At 43.0% G+C, this 12,159-nt stretch overlaps 1 protein-coding gene across 2 annotated transcripts in view; it reads left to right on the top strand.

Annotated features, from left to right (window-relative positions):
• The first annotated feature begins 329 nt into the window (after nt 1-329).
• Nucleotides 330-12,159, top strand: part of LOC133122581 (carnitine O-palmitoyltransferase 1, liver isoform-like) — a 38,237-nt gene continuing 26,407 nt past the window's right edge. For both annotated transcript variants that reach the window (XM_061232623.1, XM_061232624.1), the window contains exons 1-3: nt 330-448; nt 10,770-10,912; nt 11,891-12,030. In XM_061232623.1, coding sequence (XP_061088607.1) covers nt 10,772-10,912; nt 11,891-12,030 — 281 coding nt within the window. In that variant the 5' untranslated portion in view covers nt 330-448; nt 10,770-10,771. The remainder of the gene's footprint in view (nt 449-10,769; nt 10,913-11,890; nt 12,031-12,159) is intronic.

The following is a 12,159-nucleotide window of genomic DNA, read 5'->3' on the forward strand; positions in this document are numbered from 1 at the left end:
ACTTTAACTTGGATTTGAATTTTCATGGCATGGAGTTAAGTCACTTTGTGCTTTTGAGTCCACTGGAAGAACATAGCAAAATGTTGTATTAAAAGGGATTGTTTTTTTTTTTTGTTTCTTTTCAAAAGAAGCGATGTTTATTGAAAAGGTCCATGCTAAGTAAAGCATACTTTGTTATTTTACGTAATTTTTATGTTTGCAGTCTGCGGCAGAAAATCCACCTAGAATATACTCTCGGCACCGCTTGTTCCTCAGAAATCGTCATAAGCAAAACAGTCACGTGAAGAACATGGACCAATGACATGTTATAGCGACAAATATGCGTTGAATTATGGACTGACTGAATTTGAGGGAAAAGGAGGAGAAAGAAGGGAGGAGGTGGGAGAAACAGTGTTGCAGAAGCCAGCTAACAGTATTTCTCGAATTTTCGGTCTTCAGCCAATTTCAGGTATGAAATGAAACATTATCATACTGCTGATGAAATGCCTTTAATTGTGAAACAATTCGCTTGATTGTGCCGTTAGGTAACGTGCGTTTAGGCGTGGTTTCTGGGATAGGACAGAAGGCAGAACATTTATCTAGCAAGCTAGCTAGCGGACGTTACTTCTCGGCGACTTCATTTAAAAACAATAAAAAATAAAGTGTTTTTCTAATGGAAGCCAATGACGAAAGTATTATTTTCTACATTAATATAAATTCTGAACATGCGAATGTTTATCTGTGTGTGAGACTAAATAACTAGCTAGATTTGCTGGCTAACGCCTTTGCATTAGCTTAGCTTTGAGTGCAAGCTCTTGGTTTTGCACGAGCTACGTACAGTAACGTTAGCTGAGGAAATTGATGAATCGAGGTCGTTAAATAACAGTTTTACTACCGGTAACGTATTGCAAGCTAGTAGCTAAAGTTAGCGAACGAATCGTTAGTTATCTTTGGTATCCAGTTTCTAGAGATAGCTAACTTGAATCGCAGTTCTTATTTTCAGTTTGCAAAAATTGTTTGGTTACGTTAGTCAAGCTAGCCAAGTTACGTGTTTTTCTAAACGATGGTCAGTTAGCGAGCTATGTTAGATAATATTCACTAGCTGGCTAAATGGCTCGCGAGCTTTCTCAGTAGTGTTTTAGTACTCGGTTAACGTTCCTATGCCTTTTCCTATCTAGCGTTTGCTACCTAACTAGTTACTTACCGTTAAGCTAACGTAGCTAGTTAACGGTATTTTAGCCGGAATTGTGTGTTATTTACTCACTAAACTGCCGGCTTTCTAGTTACTTTCTAAATGGTAACGTTAACCAGTATCAGCTTCATGAGCCTGAAGTGCGTTTTTTGTCCTTCATTGTCCGTTTGGTTGGGCACATGAAAACGAAGGTATAATTAATGATTGCTGTTATTCAGCTAGTTCTGCTTTATATCACGTAATTGACTAAACACTGAATTTATTTTAGCTAGGTAGACTAGCTAGGTCCACATAGATGTCCCATTTTTTGTAGTGTGACGAGCGAGCAATTACTTATTTACCCACAGAAACGTTAACGTTAGCTGATAATTGACAGAAATGTTGTTTTTGTTCCTCTAACTTACACAATGACAATGAGCTATTTGAGTTTGAAAAACGAGGAAGGGCACGACTTTCCAGAGTTTTCATGCAGCAGGAAGGATTTTAACACATAACCAGTGTGAAACGTGTTTATTTGAGTAGTTTGCATAAGGGTTAATAAACGTTTATCTATAACGTTATTGTGACAGAATTCTGATAACAGAGTTCTTGGTCAGAAAATTAAAAATGCAAGCAGACCGTTCACTACCAGCATATTGTCATGTACTCCTATACGTGTCATATGTTTAGTGATCGTCTTTTATTCAGTTGTTTAATATTAATTTATCAACCTTTTATTTAAAGAATGGTAAAAGACTGAAAATACGTTGGCTAATGCTTACTGTGTGTTGCCATGGTGACGGCAGTCTTTATGACCGGGTGTACAGTAATTGCTGTAGTTCTGTTGGACTCGCAGAAGGCGAGAGTGGGAGTAGGGTTGAGCGTGATTGTGGGACGAAATACTGAGACCCACTGTGTGGTTTCACAAAGAAGGTATGTAGAACTTCATAATTGGGATAGTTTCAGATGGTTATTTTAAGTTAGGTTTAAAAATCAGTTCTGTTCTTAGTGTCTGCTGACCGTGTGCTCTATTGCAAAACATAGTTCTGTTTATAATATAATATTAAATAAAATGATACAGCAAATATGAGTGGTTGTCTGGCATACGTGTGACCTAATAAAGGGGTTTGCGTAGCAGACTAGACTCATCCGTGGGCAATTTTGTCCTGTCTAACCAACAAAGCCAGTTCCTCAGGCTTTCAAATATCACATTTTACTAATATCTCATTCATATTTCATATTGCTACATAGGGGCTAGTCCATCATAACGTCTCTGTTACTCCACCACTCATATCAGATCAGTTCTTAGATATTATATTGTTCTTGAGTAAAATAAACTTACATTTGGTTTGTTACAGGCATATGGAACATAAAATGAAAGGCCAGCAGGAAATTAAGTTTGTGACTGCTAATGATGTCAAAAGTTTTACATGGATATTCTCAGTTCTGCTTGGCTCTACGAGCAATTGCAATGTGAAAATGCCCTCCTTTTCCTCCTCCCACTCAAATTTTGATGTACTCTTTGAAGGTAGACAACAGCAAGAAAGACAATTATGCCTCAGTGTGAAAGAAGCTTTTGGCTTTTCTTTTTGGCTTTTCTTTGAGTAATTCTTGTTTAATTAGGGTGTTGGATTCTGTGTATGTCTCACCCATCCTTCTGCCAGTGTGTGAATGCTCTCACCTCTTACCCAGTTTACACGACTATGCCTAATATCTCCCGTCCATCTGCTGCTTTATCTCTGCCTGGTATTTTTCCTTCCTTCTGCTTGAGCATTGACACCCCCCTTTGCCTTCTTCCAATGAACTAGGAAAAATAGTGACATAATGTTGGTGTGTTTTTCCCAACTGTTTTATCAGCTCTTGTCCTGAGACATCCGCATCATTACATGTTGACTTGGTTGTAGGCTCTTAATCCCATGAGAAGTGTAATTTTGATTGAAAAATTGTCAACAATGCCTGTGTATTATATAAAAAGGAATGTTAAAATACTTTCTTCATATTTATTAGCTAGGTCGGTGTGAAACTGTTTGTAGCTAAAAGAATATGGAAGGCAATTTTTGTGAATAACCTTAAAACAATTGGTCATTGAAATCGTTCAGCTATAACTGTTTTAAGACGGCGATAGTTTCTGTGCTGCTGGATTTTGACCCCACTAAAAACCCTTACATGTTTTCCAATCCTTTACCAAACCAGAAGTAACTAGCGGTCCAGCTGATGATGCCGTGATGGCAGTTGTACTTGATAGATTTTATTCCCGTAGAATGATAGCCTACACATACAGTCCCCTTCAAAAGTAATGGAACAGCAAGGTCAATTACTTTGTTTTTGCTATACTCCGAAGACAATTGAGGTCAGAAGATGTACATGAGATGACATCCGAATTTCAGCTTTTATTTCCTGGTATTTTTATCTAGATTTGTTCAACATCTTAGAACATATCACCTTTTGTATCAGACCACCCAATATTTAGGTGAATAAAGGTATTGGAACAAGTGACTGACGGGTGTTTCTTGTTGCCCAGATGTGCCCTGTTAGATTCTTGGTTTTAGCGTTGGGTTTTGCCTGTGAATACTGCATTTGTGTTAGAAAAGATCAACCAACAGGAAAACTAGAGATCTGTCTTTGGGAGAAAAGCAAGCCAATTTGAAGCTTAGAAAAGAGGGGAAATCAAACAAGCATTGGAGATAACTTCTACAACAACTTGGAATGTCCTGAAAAAGAAAGAAACTGCTGGCATACATGTCCACCAGGAAAACAACAGCCGTAGTTGACAGAAAATGAGCTGTGAAGAAAAACCCCAAAATATCAGTCAGTGACATCACAAACCTTCACCACTGCCCTAGGGAGATTGTATCTCAATTAACTGTTTGAAGAACATTTAGAGAGCAGCAATATAGAGGCTATACTAGGCTATGGAATCGGAAAGCGAGAGTACAGGGATGAGCCTCTATAAATGTAATGCAAAGGCCAAAGATTATTTCAGAGGTTTAAAAAAAAAACATTCTGTCTGCCAACTTTGAAATGTGTGCAAACGAATTGGGAGGAACTTCATCGTGCAGCAAGACAATGACCTAAAACACACTGCCAACACAACAAAAGACTTGATTAGGGAGAAAAAGTGGAAGGTTTTATACTGGCCAAGTCAATCCCCAGACCTTAACCCAATAGAGCATGCATTTGACCTGAAGAGAAGATTGAAGGGAAAACCCCCCTGAAACAAACAAACTGAAAAGAGGCTGCAGTAAAAGCATCACAAAAGAAGAATACAACAGCTTGGTGATGTCAATGGGTCACAGGCTTAATGCAGTTATCGAAATAATAAAGTGCTCAGTATCTACTTATTCATGCAATTATCTAATCAGCCAATCGTGTGGCATCAGTTCAATGCATAAAAATCATGTAGGTATGCGTCAGGAGCCTCACTTAATGTTCGCATCCACCATCAGAATGGGGAGAAAATGTGGTCTCTGTGATCCCTCTTGGCTGGCCTCCCAGCGTCCGCCATCAGACCCCTCCAACTTATCCAGAATGCAGCAGCTCGTCTGGTCTTCAACCTTCCCAAATACTCACACGCACCCCCCTGCTTACTTCCCTCCACTGGCTGCCTGTCATGGCTCGCATCAAATTCAAAACATTGGTGCTAGCCTTCCAAGCAGTTAAGGGGTCTTCCCCAGCTTATCTACAAAAAATCATCAGACCCTACACCCCTGCCAGACCTTTTCGTTCAGCCTCCACAGGCCGCTTGGCACCTCCCCCTCTCCGAACCTCCACCTCACGCTCACGACTACTGTCTGTTCTGCCTCCACGGTGGTGGAACGAACTCCCCGTTGAGGTCAGAACTGTAGAATCTCTCCCCACCTTCAAGCGCAAGCTGAAGACACACCTGTTCAAGCAGCACCTCTCCCCATCCCTCCCTACCTCCCTGTGAACCTTAATTGTTGTCTCTGTGACTTTCTTTGTGTATCAGTATTTTTAGTTGGCTAGGTAAGCAGTGTTTGGATAGTTAACTTTGGTCACTTTTGCTCTGTTGTTTGTTTCTTTGTTCAAAAAAAAAAAAAAAAAAAAAAAAATTGGCCCTCGTCCTTATCTTTGTTGTACAGGTAGCAGTTGAAATTGTACTTCCCTCTAGGGTCTTTCAGTGAACTTATCCCTGGTTATGGGTATGCACTTTGTTGTACGTCGCTCCGGATAAGAGCATCAGCCAAATGCCAATGTAATGTAAAAATTTCGACTGTGGCATGATTGTTGATGCCCGGCGAGCTGGCTTGAGTTTTTCTGTAACTGATTTCCTGGAACAGTCGAGTTTATTCATAATGGTGCGAAAAACAAAAAACATCCAGTGGGTGGCAGTTCTACGGACGGAAACGCCTTGTTAATGAGAGAGGTCAGTGGAGAAGGGCCAGACTGGTCAAAGCTGATAGGAGGGTGACCGTAACGCAAAAAAATACACATTACAACAGTGGAATGGAGAAGAGCATCTCTGAATGCACAAGTCATCAAACCTTTAAGTGGATAGGCTACAGCAGCAAAAGACCAATAAGTCTAAAAAATACCTAATAAAGTGCTCACTGAGTATGTTGAAAGCCCAATTTTAACTATTGCTAGTTTTTGACCAATAAGAGATGGAATTTGATAGTATGTGCAGTGATTACAGTATTTTATTTGAACTAAATCCGAAATCACCACAGTCCTGTATATTGCAAATGTTCAGAACAGTAGGTGTGTAATGGTCTTTGTGCTTGTCGTACTGTAATTGACATTATCTGATAAACCACAGGCTCTACTTCTGAACTACAACACTGTCGTAGGTACTGAAGTGATTTTAAGAAAATGAGGCTTGTTTAGGCCAATAATGTTGTGTATGCACTTTTAAAAACAGAAAAAGAAAAGCTGTTAACTGTTTATCGACGCATCCTTTCGGTTCAGCCTGTTCCTTTACTGTTGCTTTGAGCTCTTGCGCTCAAATAAACAAACATTCTGAACTTCCTTTCCAAGCTGGCAAAGGCTGTGTCCAATAACCAGAAATATCTAGGAATCTTGCTGATCTAATTAATTTGTCACTTGCTTTATATGCAGCCATATATGGGGCAATAGCAATATTACATTTCCATTTTATCCGAGGATATTTACTTTATGGTGTAGTCTATGTATTTGGATATTGGTACAATTGCTATTCTATTGGTTCTCAACTCCTGTATATCATTTTTTTTTCATGGATCACCCGATATAGATGTAAATGCCCTCAAATTAACCTCATATTCATTGTTTGATTTCAAATCCAATGTGCTGGAATACAGAGCCAGAAGAACAGAAACTGTACAATATGGACTGCAAGTGGGACTTTTTCTCAAGGGCATGGTTGCAGTTAAATACCTCTTGTATTTTGACCCCTTGGTTATCAGTTACTGTAAGTTACAGTAAACAATACTCCACCAAACCTAAGTTCTGGAGGTCTGTGCTTCAGATGTGTGCATTAACAGAGCACTTAAGGTCATTTTTAATGGTTAGTGATGACAGTATTGATCATGTTGAAACTTTTTAAACTTTTGTCCCAAGACATGGATGTTTTGCTGTTGCACCGCACAAAAAGGCCAATAGTCTATTTCTTTCTGAACTGTCACTGTAAATGTGTGAATAAATGTAAAATTTCATACAGAACTGTTAATTAGCGAACCTGTTTCAGACAAGTCACCCATTTTCAGTATGTTTTTTTTTGTCATTGCTGGCAAGCCTGGGTTACCTGCTATGATTTGCTCCACTGTTTTCAGTGTGGTATAGTTTCATGTGTAAAATTAGCGTGTACTACTGTATTGACCAGCAATCAATACATGTGACCATCGTAAATATAATGTTGTGACACCTAATGAATTTGTGGCCCTCAAGCGTGCACGTTTGCCAGGATGAAAATAACATGGTTATGAAACCAATTATCATGAACTTGCTTCACCATCAACTAAATTTGGCCACTAAATTTGGCCACCTAGTTATTGTTGAAGCTTGACAGATTGCAGGCTAGGAAGTGAAAACAGTGTTCAGTTAACCCAAACTGTTGCTCCCTTAAACTAGGTTTTATTGAAGGTATTGCGGTCATATGCAACATTAACCCTACAAGCTGCAGTGAAACTTCATAATTTGGATGAACGGCTGGGTATTGCGCTGGTATGCACATCAGCCCTTCCCCATATGAGATGGATATCATTGCCTTTGGCGGTGCTCTGTATGCCTGGAACTGACGGTGCTGTCACCTTGGCAACAACCGAATATCCAGTGACAAAAAGGAGTGGGACCATGCGGAGCGATGGACTCAAATCAGATGTACAGAGAGACCCAGAGGCAGTATTGCAATCTGAAAAACATGAGCAGATCAATCGCTCCACTGATGGAGAAAGAACAGGCAGAAACGTGAACCCTCAAAGTGTGCAAAGAGGCAGAATTGTGTGTGAACGGACATCCTCCTCAGCTCCTCACCTGTCAATGACACCCCCCTGATCCTCCTGGGTGACTTCAACCTCAACTCAGAGTCCACCCAGTCTACCTTACTCTCCCTCCTCTCTTCTTTTGACCTTACCCTCACTCTTTCCCCTCCCACCCACAAAGCAGGCAACCTTCTTGACCTCATCTTCACAAGGAGCTGCACAACAACCAACCTCTCGGTAACACCACTCCATATATCTGACCACTCCTTCATCTCTTTCTCTCTTCCACTCTCCTCTAACACCCATCCATCTCTCCCACCATCCACTGTCACCTGTCGACGGAACCTACGCCACCTGTCTTCCTCCACCCTCTCATCTACAATCCTCTCCTCCCTACCATCTGCGGAGTCTTTCTCTCGACTGTCTACCGATGATGCGGCTACAACTCTCATGTCCTCCCTCTCATCTTCCTTTGACTCTCTGTGTCCCCTCACCACCAAACTAGCTCGGGCCTCCCCCCCCCAGTCCCTGGCTTTCTGATGCTCTACGAGCTGTCCGAACCGAACTGCGGGCGGCGGAGAGAAAATGGAAAAGGTCCTGTCTCCCCAGTGATATGGCTTCCTTCCATGCCCTCTTATCATCTTTCCATTCCTCTGTCTCTCTAGCTAAATCTTCCTTCTTTCACTCGAAAATTAACGCGGCCGCCTCTAATCCCCGCAAACTGTTTTCAACTTTCTCCTCTCTTCTGGCCCCCCCTCCCCCCCCCCACCCCCCTCATCACTCACACCTGATGACTTCGTCTCCTTCTTTGAAAAGAAGGTCGATGCTATCCGCAATTCCTTCTCCCAACCCTCCACCCCTGCTGACCCTCCTACCCTCCCCAACTCCCTAACCTCCTTTTCTCCCCTCTCTGACGCCGACACGCTGAAACTCCTTACTTCCCACCGCCCAACCACCTGTCCTCTTGACCCCATCCCCTCTCCCCTCCTACAATCTATATCTGAGGACATTCTCCCTTTTCTCTCCTCTCTAATCAACACCTCCCTCTCTTCCGGCACCATGCCCTCTTCCCTGAAGAGGGCCAGAGTCACTCCCCTCCTCAAAAAACCTACTCTCGATCCCTCTGTCCTGAACAACTACCGGCCTGTCTCTCTTCTTCCCTTTCTTGCTAAAACCCTGGAACGGGCGGTCTGCTCCCAACTGTCCACTTATCTTCTCCACAACAATCTCCATGACCCCAACCAGTCTGGCTTCAAGAGTGGCCACTCCACTGAAACCGCCCTGCTCGCGGTCACTGAGGCACTCCACTCTGCTAAAGCAAAATCCCTCTCCTCTGTCCTCATCTTCCTCGACCTGTCGGCCGCCTTCGATACAGTCAACCATGAGATTCTGCTCTCATCGCTGTCTGGGATGGGTGTCACAGGTTCTGCACTCGCTTGGTTTTCCTCCTACCTCTCTGGTCGCTCCTACCAGGTGACTTGGAGGGGCGCACTCTCCGACCCTCAACCCATACGAACTGGAGTCCCGCAGGGCTCGGTTCTTGGGCCTCTCCTCTTCTCGCTATACACCATGTCTCTTGGTTCTGTTATCTCTTCCCACGGCTTCTCTTATCACTCCTACGCTGATGACACCCAACTCTTCATTTCCTTCCCCCCTGACACCCAAATCACCACACAGATCTCTGCCTGCTTGGCTGATATCTCTGCATGGATGACTTCCCATCACCTGAAGCTCAACCTTGCCAAAACTGAGCTTCTCTACATCCCTGCTAAGTCCTCTCTGTCAATCGACCTCTCACTGACTGTAGAGGACTTTGTTGTTTCCTCCTCCCGTACGGCAAAGAATCTTGGGGTGACTCTTGATAACTGCCTCTCCCTGGCTCCACAAGTATCCTCCACTGCCAGAACCTGCAGGTTCTTTCTGTTTAATATACGCCGCATCCGTCATCTCCTGACGGAGAAAGCCACCCAGCTCCTAGTCCAGGCGCTCGTCATTTCCCGCCTGGATTACTGCAACTCCCTCCTAGCCGGTCTCCCAGCGTGCGCCATCAAGCCCCTCCAGCTGGTCCAGAATGCTGCAGCCCGCTTGATCACCAGTCAGCCCAGGTCGGCTCATGTCACCCCGCTTCTCATTGGCCTCCACTGGCTTCCTATTGCCGCACGCATCCGATTCAAGGCCCTAGTGTTGGCATTTCAGGCTGCTAAGGGGACTGCCCCACATTACATACAATCCCTGATCACTCCCTACTCCCCAGCTAGACCACTCCGGTCTGCCAGCTCTGGTCGCCTTACGATTCCCTCTCTACGGGCACCTGGCGGTCGAGCTGCGCGTTCACGCCTGTTTTCCGTTCTGGTTCCTCAGTGGTGGAATGACTTGCCTACCACTGTCAGGACAGCAGAATCCCTCCCCCTATTTCGACGCAGACTCAAAACACACCTCTTCAAACTCTACCTTAGTCCCCCCTCCTGATTTACCCCGCCCCCCCCTTCTGATACCCCTATCCCTGTCTAATCTCCCCCCCCCCCCCCCCCCCCCAAAAAAAAAAAAAAAAAAAAGACACTTATGATGACGACTATATGTTTAGAACAGCAGTCCAGGTGTATTTTTCTAGTTCTGGATGTGATGCTTTGACTTGTGGTAGAACCTATGCACTTGTAAGTCGCTTTGGATTAAAAGCGTCTGCCAAATGACTAAAATGTAAATGTAAATGTAAAATGAGTGTTCAGTTGGTCTTCTGTAACCGCTCTCCTCTGTCTCGGTATTAATGTCTTGTTTCCAGTCTGTCCAAATGAGTCAAGTCTCTCCCTCCTTTACTTAGATATGACTTGAAATTCATTCAGTATCAGAGTTGAATTATTTTGCAATGTAGCTGTTAAATGTGTTAAACTATTCTTTTGTTTAAGACTCAAAGGGTTGCAGTCCCCTGAGAAAGCATTTGTCCCTTCCTGACTGATATTGCATATTTGTCACATTGAATGGTTTCAGGTCTTTATACAAAATGTAATGCTAAACAAAGGGAACTGGAGTAAACACAAAATACATTTTCCAAATATTTTTCATTGATTGGATGTTTTTCAGTGCAGTGTTAGATTGTACTTGGTTACAACTTAAACTTAAAACTTAAACTGAATGTTTCCGTAATAAAGGTCTTGTGCTTTAGTCAGTGCGTCGGTGTTGTTATAACCCCGTAAGTTGCTCCACAGAGATGGCAGAAGCTCACCAGGCAGTGGCGTTCCAGTTCACCATCACGCCGGAGGGCATTGACCTGCAGTTGTCCCACGAGGCTCTAAGGCAGGTGTACCTCTCTGGCCTGCGCTCCTGGAAGAAGAGATTCATCCGCTTGAAGGTGATATTTATATTGTTTTCTTGTGTGAATCCTGCAAATCATTAAAATGTTTAACAGCAGGACTTAATATGTTCTGTCTGAGACTGTTACAGGAAAAAAAGTATATTGGAGGAATATTTCTGAGCTAGAGGTGTTTTGGCAGGAAGAATGGGGAAAAATTCCAAAAGCGAGGATTGAAAGTCTCATAGCTGGCTACAGGAAGCGTTTGCAAGCTGTAATAATTACCACTGGAGGAGTTTTAACTGACAGGGTTCCAAAACATTTGCACGGGGCCCTTTTTCATCATTTAAACTGTTTAAAGAAAAAAAACCCCCAAAAAACCTTGCTTTCAAATTTGCAGAAATGTCTCGTATAACAAACTCTTAACATTTACAGTTCAGGTTTGCTTTCCGTCACGTACACATTAATCGTAACAGACATTTAAACCAGGGGTGCACAAATTCTTGCACCCCGCTGTATAGTCTGTACCATCACACTGGGAGGGAGGGTTTCACAAAACACTTTCATTAGTGTAGAAGAATCTCAAGTATCTTCTGGATAGTAGTTGTCTGCAGTGAATAGTCTGAAGGAACAAAGGTGTCGAACAGTGCAGACTTGTTCTGAAAGGAATCTGACCAGAGTAGACTTGTTTAGAATGTTGTAATAATGGGGGGGGGGGTGATAGTAAGTGAATGCCTTTAGTTTCGATATGGGTCTGGATCTCTATTAGACTGTGTTCCATAGCCACACAAGAACAATAGGTAATGTACTCATTATCGCGCTTTGGGTCCTTCGCTTGCGCCCTTAGGGTTTGGGTTAGAGTTGGATATTTCCATGAACAACGATGATGAGCACGTGTGTTTTTAAAAATAGACCTATGCAGCCTGGAGTTCAGTTCACTGTGGTTATAATCACAATTTCACGGAGATCCCGACCCTTACTGAAAAAGTCAGCCTCCTCTGCTTGTGGACCTTCAATAAACTTGCCTCTTGATTACAGAATAGCGTGATCACTGGGGTGTACCCTGCTAGCCCCTCATCTTGGCTGTTTGTGGTTATCGCAATCCTGGCCACCATGTATACTCGCTCAGACCCCTCCATGGGCCTGATCGCAAAAATACAAGAACACCTACCAGTCAGGTAATACCATTTTCATGGTCTCGGTCCCTATCCTGTCCTTATTTTAGTTATTATTTTGTTCCCTTTTGCTTGTTCCATTGTTCTCGCATCCCCCCCTAAGATATAATCTTGTGATATTCACAGTATTCT

Source organism: Conger conger, chromosome 2 (assembly GCF_963514075.1).
Source record: "Conger conger chromosome 2, fConCon1.1, whole genome shotgun sequence".
NCBI classification, from domain to species: Eukaryota; Metazoa; Chordata; class Actinopteri; order Anguilliformes; family Congridae; genus Conger; species Conger conger.